Here is a 20,708-nt window from a genome sequence, read left to right as displayed (position 1 = left end):
GGACAGGCTGTAGGGTTGTAACAGTTCGTACAACTCGTTAAAACCGAATTTAAACGCAAACGGAGGATTTTTTTGCTTTTTAATCGCGCTGGTAAATGATCCGTTTAGGGTTGCATTTTGTTGATAAAACCCCGCAAACTCTGAAGTTTAACGAAGTGGACGCGTTAAGTGTGGAAGGAAGAGGACTGGTTGGATCCTCCTGTGGATCCATGCAGACTCGGTATGTAAGTTACACTGCTGCCAAAGCTCGCTAACGTAGCTAACAAATGTAAACTAAGCCACATTGTTGAAAAAGTGATGAGTGAAGACGCTGCTTGTGAGGTAGTTAAATTTCCCTGATGGTAGTTAGGTTCAACTGAACGCGACTGTAACGTTAGAAAGTAACTTAACTTGCATATCTTATCTATCTTTTCTTTACTTGTTATTCTAACTTAATTTAACCTCGGCTGTTTCCTTCTGTTTACCAAAGGCAACTCACAACGGAAACTTTTAGTTAACTGTTATCGTAATTACTTCCAGCAGACAGCTAATTAACACTAGTCGACCATGTTGGCGAGCTTGACGTTAGCTAGCTAGCTAACTTAAGCTAACTGTTAACCATCCTGCTCCCTCGACATCTTTCTTTCAGACGCTGTAACGTTACTCTGTTGGACTTTGTAAGACTTGAAACTTTGAAAACATGCAAATCGTTTCCCAACACCCACAAGGTGTCTGCCAACGCGTTTTTGCAAACACACCAACGATGCTGCTATTTAGTTTTATAACAGTGACAGCGCTGTAAATTTTAGGCTGTCACGGATAATGCTAACGTTAGCAGCCATATGTTGGCTGAACAGCACTGAAATCGACCTAGTTAAGTGTGCCAGGAGTAACCTTAGTGTACCATCAAAAACCGGCTTATCAGCAATAAAGTCTGCATACTTTTGTGATAGTCGTTTAATATGAGTTGATAAGAAATTAACAAAGTGAAATAGTTGTGCAGTGGACCATGAACTATTTAAATGATGGAAATGTAATCACTTAATGTAAAAAAAAAAATATAATCTTCCACCAACTTGGCATGTGGCATAGTAGAGTTACAAAGGTAGTGTGAAGTAATAATAAGTTTTAAGTAGTATTAATACTAGAAATATAAATTCTGCCCATACAGGGACACTCTTAAATAATTTTATATTTGTAAATTTAGTTAACACATGAGCATTGTGTGTGATATATACTGTCTTATGCAATGTGTTGTAAATGGCCTCCACTCTCACCTTACAGGTCCGGATAACATTCTCAAGATCACAGCTGCAGGCCATTTATTGATGGGTGCATACTGTGAGGCAACGCACCAAGAGAACTGGAAATCATTCAGAAGAGACAGGAACTGTGAAAGAATGAAGACGAGCTAGATATCGTCGTTTCCAAGGAACTGTCAAAGACTGTAGTTGTGTTGGAAGTATACACATAACAACCATTTGAATTAGCAAATGTGTACCTGGACTAAACACATAATCAGAGAAACCTGAAAAGTAACTTTGCCGGGTTGAAGCTCAACTTCAAAAGAACACCTTGACAGAAAGCGATCAATATGAGTGCTGAAGGATATCAGTACAGAGCGCTTTATGACTACAAGAAAGAGAGGGAGGAGGACATTAATCTGCATGTGGGGGATATACTGTTGGTGAGCAAAGGAGCTCTGGTGGCCCTTGGGTACACTGATGGGCTGGAGCAGAGGCCAGATGAGATTGGCTGGCTGCCAGGCTTCAATGAAACCACTCAGGAAAAAGGGGACTTCCCGGGGACATATGTCGAGTTCATTGGAAAGAAGTGGATCTCTCCCCCCACACCCAAGCCAAGGCCCCTCAGACCCTTACCTGTAGCTCCGGGCTCCTCCAGGGCGGAGACGGACTCGGACTCAGAGCAAGGTGAGTTAAACACCGGACCACATTATTTTCATTATTGATTAATCTGCCAGTTCGGTCCATAAAATGTCAGCAAATAGTGAAAAATGTTCGACCAATATAAACTTTTGAGAAACTGAAACCAGTGAATCCAGTTTGCTTAAGAAATTATTTAAATGGTTATTCGAATATCAATTCAATATATCAATACCAATAGTTTCAGATTGACTTTCTTCAATTTACAAATTGATTAATGGAATCATCGTGGCAGCTCTGGTAACAGATTTTCAGGTACAGAACTGGGGTTTTGTCTTAAAGCCTTAAGCATCACAAGTTTTAGTCAATATGAAAGATGCAAAGGAAGTACCACTAAGCAGACATTTAATAAATTACACAACTTCCTCACGTAATGGTGTTAGCAAAAAGCGGTAGTTTCGCATGTTTACATATTGTGATTCTTTATTGTTCTGCTCTGAGAATTAGTGTGTCGTACAATGAATTGCTCATTGCTGAATTAATTCACATTGAATTGTCCCGTTCTGGATTTCAGTTTGTGCCAATTTGTTGGTTGAGTAAAGATAAACTGTGAACGTGCACACCGAAGAGTTAAATTAATTGGTTGACTGAAATTCTTATTGCTCCCTTCGCTTTTTCCAGAGCTTTCAGCCACATCTCGTTGCCTTTGGAGTTTGCTCAGTTGTCATGGAGGTTGTTTTCGACTTAATCACGTGACTTGAGTATGGACTTTTGGTCACGTGATAATAGTGTGACGAGGGAACTCCCAGATTTGGATTCGGGTTAATAAAGTCTGAGAAAGAGGCGGATTTTGCAAAACGGTTGCAGTCTTTGATAACAAGTAGCTCTGCGCTGTATAGCTGCACTGAATGTGAACCAAGCTCAGTCCCAGAGGACAATGGCGCTGGCGTGTATCTAGGCTTTAGTACACTAGAGCATCTTGTGCCACCCATATGTTACCTTCCCTTAAGGGAATATAATTCCCTTATCAGTGTTGAGAAAGATGATTAGATCACTATTGGTGATTCAGGCAAATTGCTTTTTCTCTGAAAGCCTGCAGGGAACAGCTAGGCCAGCTTTTTTTTGGTTACGACTAACTTAGCAACACCGCTAGGAGCATAGGACTTCTCGGATGCTGCATGCAGTCAGCGCATCAAGTGGTTCTTGGTCAAGAAATACTGTTGCTCAAAATGCCTCATTTTGACACACATTTACATATATTAAGCAATACGCAGCAATATTAGAAGCTACTTCTTGCAGTTTTGACAAATGTAGCTCCATTTTTGTGCAAAGCTAGGTTAAACATTTGATGAATCTCTGTAGCAGACAAAGAGATGAAATCGATCTTTTATTTTATTTTGTGTTACAGCAAAAGTGGGACTGTCCCTTTAATGCGAGCAAGATGAATCTTTAAAAGTGTCTTATGTGACATCCATAAACAGTTATGTAGTAATAATTTTATCTTTGAGCAAGGGATGTTTTCAGGGTTTTCATGTTCTGTCTATTACAACACTGATGCGTCCCATTTCGTTCAAGTTCTGTGAATTTCAAGATGGTTGCATGTAAAAATGACTCTTTGAAATCTGAATCAGTGTTACTCCTCAGGCCACAGCTATAAACTGCAATTAAAACTTGCATCTTTTTAAAGACACTGTGGCTTCCATGAATGTGCGCTTAAAGCGCTCTGCTCACCTAAAGAGCAGCTGTAGTTGCCAGGTTTCTAGTTTCTGCCCTTTTGTGGTACGCTTGTGAAATTCTTTGCTGTGGTTTGCAGGGTGAGCGAGGAGCTGTATGAAGGGGGCATGTGTTGAATGGCTGTGTTGTGGTTGAGTGGCAGCGCTGAGCCCGGAGCGAGTGTGAATGTAGCACCGGGAGAAGAAAAGTCCCTGTGTCCTGGGCTGTGGGAGACACAGAGAGGGGGGAGGGAAGGGGCCCTGAGGTTGTGGGTAAGGGAGAGAGAACCCCTGTGCTTGCTAAGGGGTCGGTGCGAGGGATGGTGTGCAAAAGGATCATGACTGGAGCGGAGCCGGGGGCTTGGTAGAGGGGCTGGGTGGGGGCCTTGGGAGGGACTTGGGCTCTGCATGCTCAAGGGGGCTTTGAAGAGGGGCTGAGAACCCTGTGATGGAGGCAGGGCTCTTGTTGCTCCCAGAGTGTTTGTGATTTATTGCCCACCACCAAGGGATCTCGCTCCCTTCCTCCTACTCCTCAGCCTTTTTTTTTTTTTTTTTTTTTCATCCTCCTCCCCCCTCCTCTGTACTTTTTTAAAAAATGTTTTGATAGTTCCTACAGTCAGCTCTGGTAGGGGGAAAAGAGGTGGAGAATGGAGGCTTGCAAAGGGGGCCTCTGCTCTCGGAGCCACAGGGGTTTACATGAGTGCAGCAGATGTGGAGAGGGTAAGAGAGAAAGAAGAGGGCTAGGCTGGGAAACTGTTCCGCCTCTTTCCAGCTCTCAGCCTTCTTTTTCTTTTAAAACATTAAAGTGTTGCTCCTTTTCGGGGCCTCTCACTTGAGAGAATATTCATGTGTCTGAGCCAAGCAAAAGGAACGAGAACGAAGCCCCCTCTAACTCCAGCTTCTAGCTCCGTTTGCTTATTTGATTTCATACAGAAATGCAGTATTGGTTTTTAACCACTTTTCATATTAAAAGAATAAAACTCAAAGATGGAAAATGACACTTTTCCAAATGTATTTCATCCTCACAGATAGGTTTCCTTAACCTTTATGAAGTAATACATTATATTTCACAACATAGTTAATGCATACCATGAGTCCAGGCATTGTGTTGAATAAGAATTAATTGGCTGAATCATTAAGGTGCTAAAAAAAGCAAGCTTCCTCCTGCAGTTTGGGAGCCATTGCTAACAACAGTGAAGTTCAACGACCACGTCGGATATTCACATTGCTAAGGCGATGGCTCTACATGGTTAAATGTTTATCCAACAGACGTTCTGAGTGAACATTCCTCCAAATGTTTGAGATAAAAGTGTGAATAACTGGTTGTTACTCTACATGCCCCCACAAGGTTCAGCCTACATGCTCAGTCCTGTTTAAGGAAATATTTGATGCCATCGGGCACCTCCTCTTGCTCATCTGAGGCCTGTCATTATGTTTTCATGTAACTAGCATTGGATTGCATTACTAACAACTTTTAATTTCGCAAAAACAACCACAATATTCAGATATTTAAAGCTCCCTGCAGTACACTTCAATAGCAGATTATTTTATGTAAACAAAATGACTTTTTATTACCAGTGAGTATGAAATGTGGATTTTATGGCTTGTAATGGACCCATCATATATATTTGGGCAGTACATCTGGTAGTTCACTTTCTCTGTATGAAAGATGGACATTTTGAAAAGGGCTACAAGAAGGAAGAGAGCCGGCTGTACAAAGGAGACAGTCGCAGTGAGAGTACTCTGCATAGCTGGAGATTGAGATAATGTAGCTCTCCTTCGCTGGGCCTCTTTAGTACTCAGGCTGACATCTGCTGTATTGAACACTCTTTCTGTCAGTCCTGTCAATTTATTCTCTGCTAAGAATTCTCCTCCTCTCTGAAGTTGAGCATGTAGCAGCTTTAGTTTTGATTTCAGATTGGAGTCAATTTCCACTTTTTGCAGTCACGGATCAGTAAATCCGTCCCAAGTCGGTGGCAGAGGTTTTTCTAACGTGATAGCTTGCCCGGATGCGGTGTTCCTCTCTGTGGGACTAGAGGCAGCTGGGGCCAGGAATGTGTTGGCGCTTCTTTGGTGGAGGGGTGTGCACAGACTGCATGGTAGACTGATTTGTAGCTTTGTGATGAATCAGTATTGTGCTAAGTGCTGATTGCAGTAACTTGGTGCACAATGCAACTGGACAATAAATGGTTGCACCCTGAATAGGACCCCAGCGATTGCTGTTTTACACTGTCATTGTCGTCATTGTAGATGCTGCTGGCGTGAGGCTAATTTTAAATTTAGGTTTATTTGACTTTTTGAATTAGTGTATTATTAATATTAATAGGTTGTAAAATGTGTTTGTTTTAGTTGCTTAATATTTGCTTGTAATTTTGTCGGCCTTAGTCAGGGGTGAGGAGAGCGGCAGAGGCAAATCCACTGCCTGCCAACGTCAGACTCAAGCTGGATTTAAATATATTTTTGGCTCGTCATAGTTTCCAATAGAGGAGAGTTTATTAAATGTCTCTTATCCCCATATGTAACAACACAGACTCATCCTTCTGTTATAATCCCAGCAAAAGCATGTTGAAAGGATTTACTTACCTTGATTATAGGTGTTGGGGTGCCAAATTTAAAGTGCAGCAAGTGCCTATAACCAGGGCTGCAACTGACGATTATTTTCAATTAATTGTTTGCCTATAAAGTGTCAGGAAACGGTGAGAAATGCATATCAAAATATCCCAGAAACTCAAGATGTCGTCTTTTAATTGCTTGTTTTGTCACACCAGCTGTCCCAAACTCAAAGATACCCGAAGATATTTAGTTAATCATATAAGCCAAATAAAAGGAGCAAATCATCACATTTTTGCTTGAAAAATGACTGAAATGATAGTTGCAGATTAATATTCTGTTGATGAATCTACTAATTGTTTCAGCTCTACTTGCAATTCTTCTTCTAACCAGTTCTCTGTGAACCTACAAAGAAAAACACGGTTCCTGAACAACTGCTGTAATTATGTTTTTAAAAATATGTTGCTGTTCAGTGACGTGATGCAAAAAAAAAGGAGAAGTAATGTAATTTCAGGGCTCAATAAAATCAACACTGTAATTAGATTTTTCTTTTGATGTATGAATCAAATTGAATCGAATTGCATGGAATTGTGTGCATGAAAGCGTGCATAACTGTTTCATTACTTGATTGTGTGCAGAGACTGAAGCCTGAATTGGCAAATCTTCTTTACTGGAGTCAGAGCATGTCTGCTAGCAGGATTAAGAAAGAGAGAGAGAGAGAGAGAGAGAGAGAGAGACAGACTGATAGACTTGAAGAAGACTTGAACAGAGGTGAGATTAGAGAGAAACATAAAGTCAAGGGGAACAGAAGAGGCATTTCAAATATGTGACGTATACGACAGGGAGGGGAGACGAGGTGGACTAGCTGGTGTAGCTAGGTGCTGTGTGTGAGCCTCGTGCTGTGGAGGTGTGGCGTTACATAATGCATTGAACAAGATGGATCATAGGCTCCTTTTTTATTTTGTTTTTTTTTTTAAAAGGGGAACTTATTTGTCTAGTTTGGGTCAAAATGCCGGTTAGTTCTATTAAAAATAGAAGCGATTACTTAAATTAAGAGTCTTCTTGTACCTTTCAGTGTGCATGGACCACTACAATTGGTGTAGTGGTGTAAGAACTTACACATATACACCAATTGTGTGTCTGAATTTATTCCTTATTACCTCTCACATCAGATTCACTGATATGTTTATATGTGCTGATACAATATTCACCATTTTATCAGGGCACATGTGAAATATAGGCCTGTCTCATTGCAATGAGCATTTGCAGAAATGTTTTGGCATTTCACTGGTTCCCCTCGCAGGGCTGTTTGCGTAGATCTGAACCCTAAAAGATTAAGAGGGATGTCAGACTTGACGAGGTGACAACATTTAAATCAAAGAGGCGTTATCATTTGTGAGAGTGGTGCTCTGCAAATGCAACGCACATTTTAATAAAGCAACAGCAAAATGGTCTTTAAGTAGTAATTACTTTCCAAATGTGGCCTGATATGATACTGGTTCACAGTTATTTGCACATCAGGTATCTGTGGTTATCTGTGCAGCTTTTGTGATTCATAGGTGGTCTGCTCTTCATAGGGTTAACTGTCAGGCTGTAGCAACAGTCTCCTCATTGGCTGTTGCTTAGCTTCTGCACTGCATCTTCCACCCTGCAGGAGGAGACATTGCCTGCCCTTTTTTTTTTTTTTTTTTTTTTACTTACTTCAGCTCAAAGCTGTATCATTCATTCACTTATGATGCAAGCATGTTAAAGCACGTTAGAGCTTCACTTGTAAATATAAAAATCTCTGCTTTTTACTGTATGTTTTGGATTGTTGAAGGTCAGAATAATGCTTTAGTTTAAGCTTGACTGCACCCTTTTTATTCCTTTTCTATTATAATGTGTGATGTGCATCTATAATGTGCTGTCACATGTGGTGTGGTACTTTCCGAGGGTTATTCATTTTTACTGGCGTGCCTCGGCTCGACCTTTTTCCAGACAAGAAGAAATGGTATAACCTGAAAATGCTGGTTACTTGAGTCGGCCCTCTAAATTTATCCAAAGTGTGTGCTATCTTTAGTGCGTCCGTGGTGCCCCAGCCCTGTCCTGCCCACAGTCTGCAGTTTGTTTCTGTTCAGACATACCGTTTCAGTCGGGAAGATTGCCCCCCCCCCCCCTCCCTACAACACACCACAGCAGCACCAGTGGCAGCTGCATCGACTTCCTCAACCTGCGGTTCACTAACTGACTACTGACTGTCGGAGGCCTTTTGGGATATCATGAGAAGGTCTGCCAAACATGCAGGCTTGCAAAGACACGTCCAAGGGGGGCCCCCCGTCTCCTTACTCTCCTTCCCCAAGTTGCCACAGAAACCAGCTTCCATTGAGTCTCATGATGTGTGCAGCCCCTCAGCTGTTGTAAACAGAGCGAGACAATGGTAATGCATTGTGTTATTACTGCAGTAACACGGCTGTAACACAAAGAGGATTATTTAGTGTGTTTCTGGGATTGTTTATACTGACTGGTATTATGATTTTGCTACTAATGCAGGTGCTTCTGGATGTTCACAGCCCTTCAGAGTGAACCAAACTTTCCAGCAGCATTTAGATACTCGAATGAGGTTTGCAGAAAATACTTAATCATCTTAAGTGCCATTTGCAAACAGTCAGATGTGGTGAAAAATCGGCCATACGTGTTTGCTATGCCTTATAATTTATATGTGCCCATTTGCATGTGTTTCCATGGTTACAAGCTGTGGACAGTAAGGGCACGTTAACCCGTTTGATCCCGTGCCAAGGCATCTCAGAAATCATCACCGATGGCTCGAAACATTTCTGCCATATTTCGTCCGCTACTTGATACAATTCCATTGGTGCCGAAACTATCACATCGGTGACAGTACCAAGAAGCAACTCTATCTCCAGAGCCCTGTGTCACTCATAGGTCAGCCACAGATAGAGTAAATAAACACAAGCCTTTCGATCACTTTGAGGACCCCTCTTGTTATAGGTGTTATCACCAAGCCACCGGCGGATGCTCTTAAACTTATGCATTGTTGAATATAGTTAGCGCCTTAGTTCTTATAGATGTGTTTAAAACATCGTATGAAGACTTTAAGTTTGTCGTAAATATTATCTTTAATAAAACCAGCCTATCGCGGATGGGTAATCTTCATAGATATGATCATTGGGTGGGTTAAGGGGTTTAAATTTAACCCCAGGTTGTGAATTGTGTTTCTCAGAAAAAGCTTGGCTGTAGAATGGCAGCCGTGTTAGATATCTTGTCTGGGAGAAAGGTTACACTTCCAAGGTGTGCGATGGCAGCACTGCGTGTCTCGATCTCTATTTAGGGAAACTCTGGTGTTCCATCTCAGAGTTCACTGCTTCTGAGAAAACCCCCCCCCCCATCCCTCTCCCGCTTTGCCGTTCCAATAATGTCTTCCAGATGACCAGTTGTCCTACATGGAGTTTTGTGTGTTCTGTGGTTAGAAGGACTCTGGTGAGCCAGTTCCTTCACACGCAACATGGCAGCCTGTGAGCTCCGCTGGCCAAAGAGGATGTGGATTTGGATGAAGTGGTTCATTATTTGCCTGATTGAACACTCTTTGGTGGAAGAGGGGTAGTTCCTTGGTAATGACTAGCGTGCATGCATCAAATGGGGACCAAGTGGATGCCCGCTTTAATGCCTGATTCCAAAGAAATTTATTTCTTAAGGCAGAAAGAAAGAAAAATATGGTCACTAGAAAGGCTTCCATTCATACTTTTCTCAGCGTTTGGACTCTGCAGACTGGGTGTTGAACAGTTGAGCCTTTCAGAAAAGTGCCCTTTCAAAATACGCCTTTGCAAATCCAAATAAAATCCTTGCCAACCCCTTCATCCTTTCATGTCCACACCTGGATGCAGAGTTCTGAAGGAAATATAAGGGAAAGAAACTCAGACCTGGCTTACCTCATATCACAGGGTATTTGCTTAGTTCCTCAGTCCACCATAACCCTAACTTCAGTGCTTAGCACCTCCTGTTCTTGAATCAGACTGTTGTAAATACTTTTACTTTTGAAGGCGGTCCTTTTGGTCTCGTTCCTGCTTCCTTTTTTGAAGTTCTGAGTAGTTTGTAAGTTATGCGTGTGATCAGCCTTTGATGGTTCAGATGAATTGCAGCCCTCATCAGTTACTGTCACTTGAACTTTCATCACAACGTCTGATGACATGCAGGCCATTTCATTTCTGTATGAGACACATTTGCGTCCTATTTTTTTTTTTTTACCACATATACTTTCTGTTGAATTTGCTGATATGACATAAACTCATTCATTGTCACCACTCGCATCAGAAAGATGATGGATAGAAGATATTTATACTCTCTGCATGTGTGAGGAAAAAAAACTTTCAGACAGGAGCAGCATTTCCTCTTGCATTGCTCGCATTTCTATTGGTTATTCTTTCATCATTATTTGCAGTCAGCCATCAAAGGAATGCTTTTAAAATATACTTTGAAAAGTCAGCTCACAGTTCTGGCTTCTCAACTGTTCGGACTTGCTGCTTTTCTTTGTCTTATGTGATAATAAACCAGTATCTTTAGGTTTTGGAGGGTTCACCTTAAGCTTTAGGAAATAGCACATTTTACTCTTTCACTTTTTATTTATTTATTTATTTTTTATAAAAGTCCTTGGTTGACAATCTGTTGTTATCTCCTCCAGGCTTCTGTCTGCTGGACTTGACGGAGCAGTTTTCCCTCCCAGAGACGACTCCACCCATGCTGGCCAGACTGCTGGAAGCTATTGAGAGGAAAGGTGAGCTTGACCAAGGAAACTCACCTTGACTGTGCTTGATTTTTTTTTTTTGTTTGAATTTGTCTGAACGCTGACATAGACACGGTCTATGTGGCCTGTTACACAGACCCACATTAGTTTTGTCAGTCAATAAATGTAATAATCTGTGTCTCACTGATTATTCGCAGGTCTGGATAACCCCACTTTATATCGAACATTTACTGCTGGCGGTGGACTTGAGGTCAGACAGTATTTTGATTGTGGTGAGTAGCGTTTTTTTTTTTTATCAACCCTTTATGAGCCTTTTATAAAGCTTGTACGTTTCCAATAGTTGAGCGAGGGAGACGAACACAGACAAGAGGAAGTCTCAAATAGAGACTGACGTAAGTGGTGATGATTTGCATATGTGCACGTACAGTATGTTCAAAAGAGCAGAAAGGGTTTGTGAAGGCTCCAGTGCATCCATCGACACATGCATGATATAGTTTTGCAGATTGTACATGAGCCTTAAAGATGAGTATTTGAGCGCATGTCTCTGTGTTGTTCTTGCACTTCAGATCCTCCCTCACCAGACCTGGATCAGTTGGAACTTCCAGTCCTGTGCGATGGTCTGCGCAGGTACCTGCAGGATCTTCCCCAGCCCATCATCCCCACTGCAATATATGCTCAGATGGTCCACACCGCCAAAGGTGAGGTCAGACGACCGCTGCACAGATTCGGTTATCATCTGTTAACTGTAACAGTTCTCCTAAAACAGAAGTGCTGACGTAACGTACCCATACCAGATTGAACATTCAGTACTTTCAATGCAAAACCACAAGACCTCGTCAGTACCCTTTGGCCCTTGAGACTTTTATAAAAGTAAAAGACATCATGAAAGATTGAGAATTTTAAAAAGTAGACTTGAAGTATATAATTGGTGCATTTTGTCACTTTCTCATAACTTTGTGTCTGTCTTGCTTTCGCTGTTGCAAGCATAGGCAAAATTCTCACCACCACACACTCTTCTGTAGCTCTGCATTCTCTTTCTGTCACATGGCTAGAAACAGGATATCTGCGGTTAATAGGAACTAAAACAAGCCTGGAGGTTTATCTCTAGCATCTCTGAGCAGCCAATCACCTGCCATTGTACCTTACGCTCATTGTCAACCACACAATCTCTCTGCGGTTTCCAAACCTAACTGCACATGACGCTTTTTTTCCGTCTCTTCATTGTTTTAAAGAAACATCTTTCATTTCGTGCTCCTCTGTGACCGACGGAGGCTTTAACGCAGGATCAGTTTTTCACATCTGTCTCACTGACCTCTCTGGCCGTTCTCATCTGTTTTCAACAGAGGTGGTGAATCCTGAGGAATGTACCCAGCTGCTGCGTCGCATTGCTAGCACCCCGAGCCTGCCTCCCCAATACTGGCTGACTCTCCACTGTCTGCTAAGGCATTTCGCTAGAGTGTGCCAAAACAGTTCCAAGAACCTGCTCAGTGCCAGAGCCCTGGGCGAGATCTTCAGCCCTGTGTTTTTCAGACAACAGGCCACCAGGTGGGTGTAAGAGCAGCCGGTGTCATCTTGCCTCGCTGCTGTCAAAGATAGACACTCAGGCCGCAGACAGACAAGTGTGCAGGCTCAGTCATGCATCCCTGAGCCTCTCAAACATGCACACTTGCAGACACTCACATTCAGACAAGCACTCACACACATGTCAGGGCGCAGTCTGTCAGGCACTCATGGGTTTCAGCTGTACACGGATATAGGTTGGAGCTTTTCTACTTACCAGCTGTGCTGCACAATTGAAGTAGCTAAGCCTGAATTACCATCAGATTGAATCCAGCAGCCAGAGCAGCAGAGACTGTCACCTGGGCTGTAAAAACACAGACTTTTATTTAACTTCTTTCTTTCTCCCCTCCGCAGTTGTGAACCCAGCTTGGATGCTCACATCAAGATCATTGAGGTGCTGGTGTCCAGTGAAGGGAGTGAAAGTCAGGCAGCTCCAGGTAACTACTTCATTTTTGACTTCCACTTCCATTTTTAAATGTTGTTGGTCTGTACAGGGTTTTTTTTATTGAAATAAAAAAAAAATGCAAGGCTATTTAGTATTGCATGGCTGCTGTTTTTGTAAGGAATGTGTGTATCTGAATGCAGAACATGGATGTATGTTCTGCAGGGTCTAAAAGGCTGCAGAACATGAACTGAACACCCTGAGACCTGAAGTATTAATAGCTTGAAGAAAAGGTGTTGAGACTTGCAACTGCTGCAGTTGTAGAGGGCCACAGGGTACACAGTGGAGGTAAAATACTTACGTGTGTTATACGGCTAAAGCAAGTTAATGCGACTGTATCATGTACTGGTCAGTGGACACGAGTGTTTTCGCACATTTCGTGATGCAGGTGCTGTTTGAATTAGAGCTGCAGAGGATGTCAGTTTCTGCTTTTGAGCTTGTCAGAGATAAATATGACGCTCTGTATTTACAGTTAATCTAACGGTACAATTCTGTGCACAGTTGTCATAGGAACTTGTGGGTACAACTTATAACAGTTGTGATGGTGTTGATGGCTTTTGAATTAAGCTGAGAAAGGACTGAGCGTGATTACTGGTGAATTTCCATATAAGATACGACCGCGTAGGTATGAAGACAGAAAGTTGATAAAATCTCATTTGACATCCTTGTTTCTTTCTCAGGACCTTGTTTTTTTTCACAGGTGATGTTATTAGATGGAAAATATATAGACAGAACTGCACAGAGTCTGTGTGCATGGGCGGGTACAGTGGTGGTCTAAAGCTAATCTGGTGCAGTGAATTGCGTGGCACAGTTTTGTTTTTACACTGCTAGTTAAAAGCACTGTCGTTGGCCTGCCCAGAGGCCCGGGACTGACTGTGGCTGTTTAAACATTTTATTACCTGTTAGGTCTATTTATAATGTTCCTGTGCATGGGCCACTCTCAGCTGTCAGTAATTTGCACCTGCGGGAGCACTTTGGCAGTCAGATGGATGGATGGATGGATGGACTGAAGGGCATCCAGGCAGGCGGGCAAGACGCAAACCCTGAAACGCATGACAGAGTTCAAGTGTGGCAAACTGGTCTCGGTCACCTGTCTCGCGCAGATAGCAACAGGGTCACGAGAAGAGAGAGGAAGAATAGCCTACTTTGTAAACACACATGTACAGTCTGTACATGTGTTTCTGTGAATGACCCGTGTGTGTGTGTGTGTGTGTGTGTGTGTGTGTGTGTGCACAAGTGTCTGCGTGCCTCCTCCCAGTTACTGCGTGCCTATTTTAAGTAAGCGACAAAAGGCCCACTTAGATTTGGTTGGCTGGAAAGTCGGCCTGCTCCACAGAGCACTTCTTGTTAACTGAGGGCTGCTTCCAGTTTCTAGGGCCACTCTCCTCCCTCCCTCCCTCCCTCCCCTCCCCTCCCTCCGCCTGGATCTCTGCACCCCCCCCCACTCCTGCCTCAAAGTGCCCAGCTCAGCAAATATTTGAAACTTTGCAAGTTAATCATAAGACTGAACTCCCCCCCCCCCCCCCCCCCACCACCACCACCACCACCTCCCGCCTCCTCCTTTACAAACAGAGAGGGAGTGACCAAAGAGACGGAGGGAGAGACACGCACTCACACACAGCTGGCACAAGTGGCTGCTTTCAGAACAGGCAGCACTGACACCAGAGCAGCTACCGCTAATCATTAACTATCTGCCTCCACGCGAGCAGGCCTCAAACCCAGAGAGAGAGAGCGAGAGAGGGAGGGAGAGAGAGAGAGAGAGAGAGACCTTTACCTCGCTCACAGCAGGAACCGAGCAGTCAGTCAGCCAGACACTCGCATGTTGCACCTGCCTCACGCCGAGCGGATTACCTGGATTTCATTAAGAAGCACATAAAGCCCCAGCCTTTTTCCTTTTTTTTTTGGGTGAAGAGTTAGAAAAAGCCACATCCAGCTTCTCAGTGGCCTTAAACTATGAAATGGAGCTTTACTGGAGGACTTGAAAGTGTTGGATTTAATTCACCTTTTGGGAATAAAAGAGAAGCTACAAAGAATAGACTGTCGTCTCTCCAAAACATGCACAACTTGCAACGTAAGTTTGATGTCCTGCATCTTTGTTTTTTAAAACACTGCTCCACTTTCGGCACACAAATGTGGAACAGTGCGTTTTTCCTTCAGGCTGCAACGAAAAAGGGCCGCAGAAAAAGGGTAGAAGAAGACACAAATACGCCGCTTGCGAAAGAACAGAACAAGAATAATAGGTTTTTTGTTTTCTTAAAGCCTCCCGTCGTAGCTGTCAGCAAACTGTTTTGCCTGAGGCTGATGCTCGTGCTGTATAGTTATGAAGTACTCGTACAGAATGCAGATATAAAACTTTTAGCGTCGCTCTGAGGCAAGTGGATGAATCTTAAGATTTCAGTGAAGATTTTCAATCAGGACCTTTAAACATTCCCAACAGGCAGTGGATGAAGGCACGTTTATGTTAAATCAAAGTATTTTAAACCCTAAAGATTTAACATTTTCAGGACAATTCTTAAAGAGAGATTAATTTCGCAGGTTTGTGCATTTAGGTCACAGGCTCAGACATTAAAACATTTTTCACAATACACTGATTTGTAGTTTAGTTACTTCTCAAGAGTTCCAACAACTATTCCTCAGTTGAACCTAGAAGGCTTTTCCCCTTGAATCCTTATATCTTACCGAGAACTAGGTCTATTTTAATTTCACTCAGGAAATCAAGGGAGCTATCTCTGTCATGCCGGGTGTCACGCTGTGGGATTACAGGCGTATTTTGGAGCTCTGGGTGCCGCTGACCGGGCCAGGCATTATAATTTAGCTGCGTACGTGCTGCTGCAGCAGAGCTGGCTTTGTCTGAGTGCCAGCAGTGGGACGGACTAAACCTCCGCACGACACACGCAGAGAGGAGGGGCTGAGCAACCTGCAGGAGAGCGAGCGGCCAAGCTCCACACAGACAGACCGAGAGAGAGAGAGAGAGAGAGAGAGGGGATGACAGAGGGAAAGCATGGAACAGGCTGCAGGTCCTTCTCCCCCCCTCTGCTAGCGGAGAGATGCTGCACATTTGCTTTTAAGATGGATGCATGCCGTTTAGCTGCAGTGTTGTAGAGAATTGAAGCAGGGAGGTAAAAGGTAACGGGCTTTCAGAATGACCTCATCGCTCTCAGGAAATGAAAGATGCAGGAGTGGTTGGTGACAGACCCCCCCGTGTGATTGGCTGTGGTAAGTGATGTAACACGTTACTGAGCAGGCTGCCCTTAATGGCTCTTTCAAATGGATGTTTATAAGAACAGTTTATTGAGCCTCTTTTGGAGAGATTTTTTTGCAGTCAAGATGTCTTTCTTCAGAATTTAGTCCACGGAGCTGTTTCCAAGCTGCTGTTAAGACTGGATTGTCCACATGAGCGGTTTTAAGAATTAGAACTTTCTAGTAATCCAGAGATGAAATGTGATCAGATTGGCTGGCAGATGTGCTGAGAAGTTCAGCGGAAACCCTGTGCTGTGGTTGAGTCGGTAGGCTGCATTTTGCACGGATTGGAAGCATCTGCGTTTTCTGCCATGTCACAATTGTAGATGTCTGGCAACCCGTGAACAGTGGCGGCGGTTTCTCTGTGAGCCTGCAAGGTCCATTGTAGCACAGAAAGGGTGTTAATGCAGAGGCAGTGAACAAAGGCAGTGCAGATTTGTGGGTTAAAAATAGCCTGCTACCTTTTTAGCTCCGCTACAGAACCACAGCAGCCGTTAAAATGTGTTAATTATCACGTGAAAATCACAGCAGACGCGATCTGTGTCTCCTTAAAGCTGCAAAAGGAAAATGAGATTTAATGCTCTGACTGTAAATACGGAGTCGATGATAATTATCTGACAGAATCTGGTTATTTAGCATGAAGGCTGGATGTTTGCTGGGGGCAAAACCCTGAAGGGGAATCTATGGTCTATGACCTGGGTATTTGCATTCACAGTCTGTGTCCTATTTTGTTATAAAATGTGCTATAAAAATGCTTTCCTGAAGAAATCAACATGGTTTTCATAAAAAATATGAGCCCACACCGCTGTATCTGCAGCCAGGAATATTTATAGATATCTCCTTTTTCTTGAATGAAATTCATTCTCCCTGACTCATGCTTCATTTCCCCTCCCACTGCCTCGTCGTTACCCCCTCCCTGCCGGAGATGAGCAGCATTTTTCTTTTTTCAGCCCTGTGTAATCAATAGAGGAAAAAAAAAACATGACGAGAGCGTCACAGAGTGTGTGTGTGTGTGTGTGTGTGTGTGTGATGCCCAGCACCTGCAAAATGCTTGATTCTCTTGAGATGATTAAATATATTCAAACAACATAGCAGATCTCAAATTTGAAGAAGCAAGAGTCCCATTAATGAGCCTGAAAATCGAGCATTTGATTCAAACTGAGAATATAAACGTGAGCAGTCGCATCGCAGATCTTCTGTTTTACGTTCTGCATTCACTCCTCTTCTCGCAGCTCTACCTCCAAAGCCACCCAAGCCCACATCTGTGACTAACAACGGTATGAACAACAACATGGCTCTGCAAGACGCCGAATGGTACTGGGGAGACATCTCGAGGGAGGAGGTCAACGAGAAACTGAGGGACACTGCGGACGGTACGTTTTTGGTGCGAGACGCCTCCACGAAGATGCACGGAGACTACACTCTGACTCTGAGGTAAGCCCCTCTCTCCTTTCACGTTGAAATCTTTTCCTCTCATCGACTCTCGTCTTTTCTTCGTTTCACGCTGTTAGTTTAACCGCGTTTTGTTCTGTTTTGTCTACAGGAAAGGAGGAAACAACAAGCTCATTAAGATATTCCACCGGGACGGGAAGTACGGCTTCTCGGACCCGCTGACATTCGGCTCTGTTGTCGAGCTCATCAACCACTATCGCAACGAGTCCCTGGCGCAGTACAACCCCAAGCTAGACGTCAAGCTGCTGTATCCGGTCTCCAAACACCAGCAGGTGAGACGTCGGCTCAGTCCAAACCAGCGCACTCGCACGTTTGCTTACGTTCGAGCAATTTAACCGCAACTTTCTTTTTTTTGTCTTTGTTACGAATCTTTTCTCAGGATCAGGTGGTGAAAGAAGACAACATCGAAGCCGTGGGGAGGAAGCTCTGCGAATACCACCAGCAGTACCAGGAGAAGAACAAAGAGTACGACCGTCTGTATGAGGAATACACCAGAACATCACAAGTGAGTACTGCCCAGAGCCCAGAGCCGCCATCGAGAGTTTTACTGCGATATTTGTACGACGTGCGCTAATACTGTGCCTCTGCTTCCAGGAAATCCAAATGAAACGGACGGCCATAGAAGCTTTTAATGAAACTATAAAGATATTTGAGGAGCAATGCCAAACACAAGAGCGGTACAGCAAGGAGTATATCGAGAAGTTCAGGAGAGAAGGCAACGACAAGGAGATCCAGAGGTAAGAATATGCCACACTTCACCGTGTGAACGAAGCAAAAGGAGCAGAATGTAAAAGTTAAATCACGTCCTTCGTTGTGGCCTTCAGGATCATGGGCAACTACGAGAAGCTGAAGTCCCGGATCAGCGAAATCGTAGACAGCAAACGCCGACTGGAGGAAGATCTGAAGAAGCAGGCGGCGGACTACAGAGAGATCGACAAGAGGATGAACAGCATCAAGCCAGACCTCATCCAGCTCCGCAAGACCAGAGACCAGTATCTCATGTAAGTACTGCGCCCCCCGCGGCTGCATCGGGAACTTAAAAGCTTTCCCTCTGGAGAAAATCAAAATGGGTCTGCCCTGGTTTCTCACGTGTTGTCTCTCTCTCTCGTCAGGTGGTTGACCCAGAAGGGAGTCAGACAGAAGAAACTCAACGAGTGGCTCGGTATCAAGAACGAGAACACAGAAGAGTGAGTGTTCATTTGAATTTCGACACATTAACAGACACGAAATGCCTTCTTTTTTTTTCCCGCCTCACGGCTTACGCCTCTTCTGCCTTTCTAGTCAATATTCTATGGTGGACGATGACGAAGACCTTCCTCATCACGACGAGCGGTCCTGGAAGCTGGGCAACATCAACCGACTACAGGCGGAGGCTCTCCTCCAGGGCAAGAGGGACGGAACATTCCTGGTTCGAGACAGCAGCAAAGCAGGATGCTACGCCTGCAGTGTTGTGTATGTATCAGCCTGTCAAATCACTCCGGTTTCGCTTGCTGTAATTACACCTCCTGTTCATACTGGACGTTAAGAGATCCCATCCTAGCGAGAGGAAAAACAAGTCCGAGTTAGACAAATCACAATCTTGACAATCCTTTTAGTACCAAATACCCTTCTCTTGTTACCGTCCAACGGGAAAACTGTTTGTTCGTCCTAACTCTCGACTCCTGAAGTCTCATATTAGCTTCAGGTAAACACATTTGTGCACAAAACAAGGACTCGCAGACAGATTTTTTTTAACGTTTAGTGTGAGCAGGAGGAAAGATTACAGCCGGCAGCTTTGTCTCTAAAGAAACAGGTGGTCAGAGAGAACACTTTATTGCCTGCAGACTGTGACCGTTGTCCTCTCTTTGCAGTGTGGACGGCGAGGTGAAGCACTGCGTCATCAACAAGACCCCCTCAGGTTATGGCTTCGCCGAGCCGTACAACCTGTACAGCTCGTTAAAAGAACTCGTACTTCACTACCAGCACACGTCTTTGGTCCAGCACAATGACTCTCTGAATGTGACTCTAGCGTACCCGGTCTATGCCCAGCAGAGGCGGTGAGGACCCGGATGTATCCACACGGACACAAGAAAAGGCCTCATGGGAGTTGGAGATACACGTCCTCGGACTCCATGATTTAAAAAAAAACAAAACAGAGGCTCCGTTTGATGAACTCAGACTTGAAATCGGAGGAAAAGACGCAGTAAAGCCTGAAACATTTCAGAGACTTTGCCTGACCTCGAGCCTGAGGCGAGTCTGAATGTAGATTTCTTTCTCTTTTTGCTTTGTTTTGTGGGAGCACAGAATCAAGCGGAAACTGCTGAACTCTCCCCCAGCAGAGGACATTTGAGGCCTTTTCCTAATGGTGCTTGTTCTTTTTCAAAGCTTTACCAGCCGGGAATGTCTAATCGCAGCAGATAAACTCTTCAAACGGAACTGTACACGCCGGCCACAACTTTGTTTTTCCACTTTTTCTTTTGGTTTTTTATTTTTTTCTTCTTTCCTTTCACGTCATCTACGTTTATATGTGTGTGTGTGTGTGTGTGTGTGTGTGTGTGTGTTTCTGCACAAGTGTTTCTGTGTATGTGTCTGTGAGTGAGTGTGTGATTGTCCATGTGACCAAAACTCATAGAATCAGGAAACTGTGTGACGTTGTGTGTGTGTGTGTGTGTGTGTGTGTGTGTGTGTGTGTGTGTGTGTGTGTGTGTGTGTGTGGAGGGGGGGGGCTGTGTAACACATTTGCTTGTGTTAACTGTTCGGTAGCAGACCGCGGGGTCCGCTAATTAATGTAGCAAAACGGCACTTTTTAAACAAAGTTTAATTTTTTTTTTTTTGAAAAGACTCCTATGGACTTTTATCAGAAGAGCGGGGGGGGGGACGCGACGCGACGTCTGCTTCCTGCCTTCTTACTGTCGAGCATCATAGCGCAGAAGTAAACTTGATCTTTACTGTGGGCCGGTGAGACTATGAATGGACTTATATTTCATGTACATATGTGAAAATGTGCAAAAGTCATGAATCGAAGTGCACCATACCAAAAAGGATCAGTTCCTGTTTAGTTCTATTCTGATCTGCTATGCAATTCTTTCTCCTTTTACTTTTCTTCAGAATTGTGTTTTTTATTCTGTTGCGACCCACATTATAAGCTTGTTTTATTGCTTGAAAAGTATCTT

General features: G+C 43.7%; 1 protein-coding gene across 3 annotated transcripts; it reads left to right on the top strand.

Annotated features, from left to right (window-relative positions):
- Positions 1-1,573: 1,573 nt before the first annotated feature.
- On the top strand, positions 1,574-20,229 carry pik3r1 (phosphoinositide-3-kinase, regulatory subunit 1 (alpha)). Of its 3 annotated transcripts, none has more exons than XM_070924080.1 (14): positions 1,574-1,910; positions 10,800-10,892; positions 11,060-11,134; positions 11,444-11,560; positions 12,206-12,407; positions 12,777-12,859; positions 17,337-17,538; positions 17,648-17,828; positions 17,936-18,061; positions 18,151-18,293; positions 18,381-18,557; positions 18,669-18,743; positions 18,838-19,008; positions 19,407-20,229. In XM_070924080.1, exons 1-14 carry the CDS (start codon positions 1,574-1,576, stop codon positions 19,594-19,596), a joined length of 2,172 nt encoding a protein of 723 aa, XP_070780181.1. In that variant the 3' UTR covers positions 19,597-20,229. The 3 variants fall into 3 exon arrangements, with proteins under 3 accessions (XP_070780181.1, XP_070780180.1, XP_070780182.1); XM_070924079.1 differs by having other exon boundaries at positions 11,429-11,560; XM_070924081.1 differs by lacking the exons at positions 1,574-1,910; positions 10,800-10,892; positions 11,060-11,134; ... (1 more) ...; positions 12,206-12,407; positions 12,777-12,859 and adding an exon at positions 14,688-14,935.
- The last annotated feature ends 479 nt before the right edge of the window (positions 20,230-20,708 follow it).

The sequence above is a fragment of the Enoplosus armatus genome, chromosome 18 (genome assembly GCF_043641665.1).
Source record: "Enoplosus armatus isolate fEnoArm2 chromosome 18, fEnoArm2.hap1, whole genome shotgun sequence".
NCBI classification, from domain to species: domain Eukaryota; kingdom Metazoa; phylum Chordata; class Actinopteri; order Centrarchiformes; family Enoplosidae; genus Enoplosus; species Enoplosus armatus.
Note: the sequence above shows the minus strand (reverse complement) of the source record. Positions and strands in the feature narration are given on the sequence as shown.

Bases quoted from the DNA above. Each gene is read 5' to 3' on its own strand.
- pik3r1 (XM_070924079.1), top strand. From the start codon at position 1,574: ATGAGTGCTGAAGGATATCAGTACAGAGCGCTTTATGACTACAAGAAA. The intron at 17,829-17,935 runs GTGAGACGTCGG...ATCTTTTCTCAG, and splicing joins CGGTCTCCAAACACCAGCAG to GATCAGGTGGTGAAAGAAGA. The intron at 18,294-18,380 runs GTAAGAATATGC...TGTGGCCTTCAG, and splicing joins AACGACAAGGAGATCCAGAG to GATCATGGGCAACTACGAGA.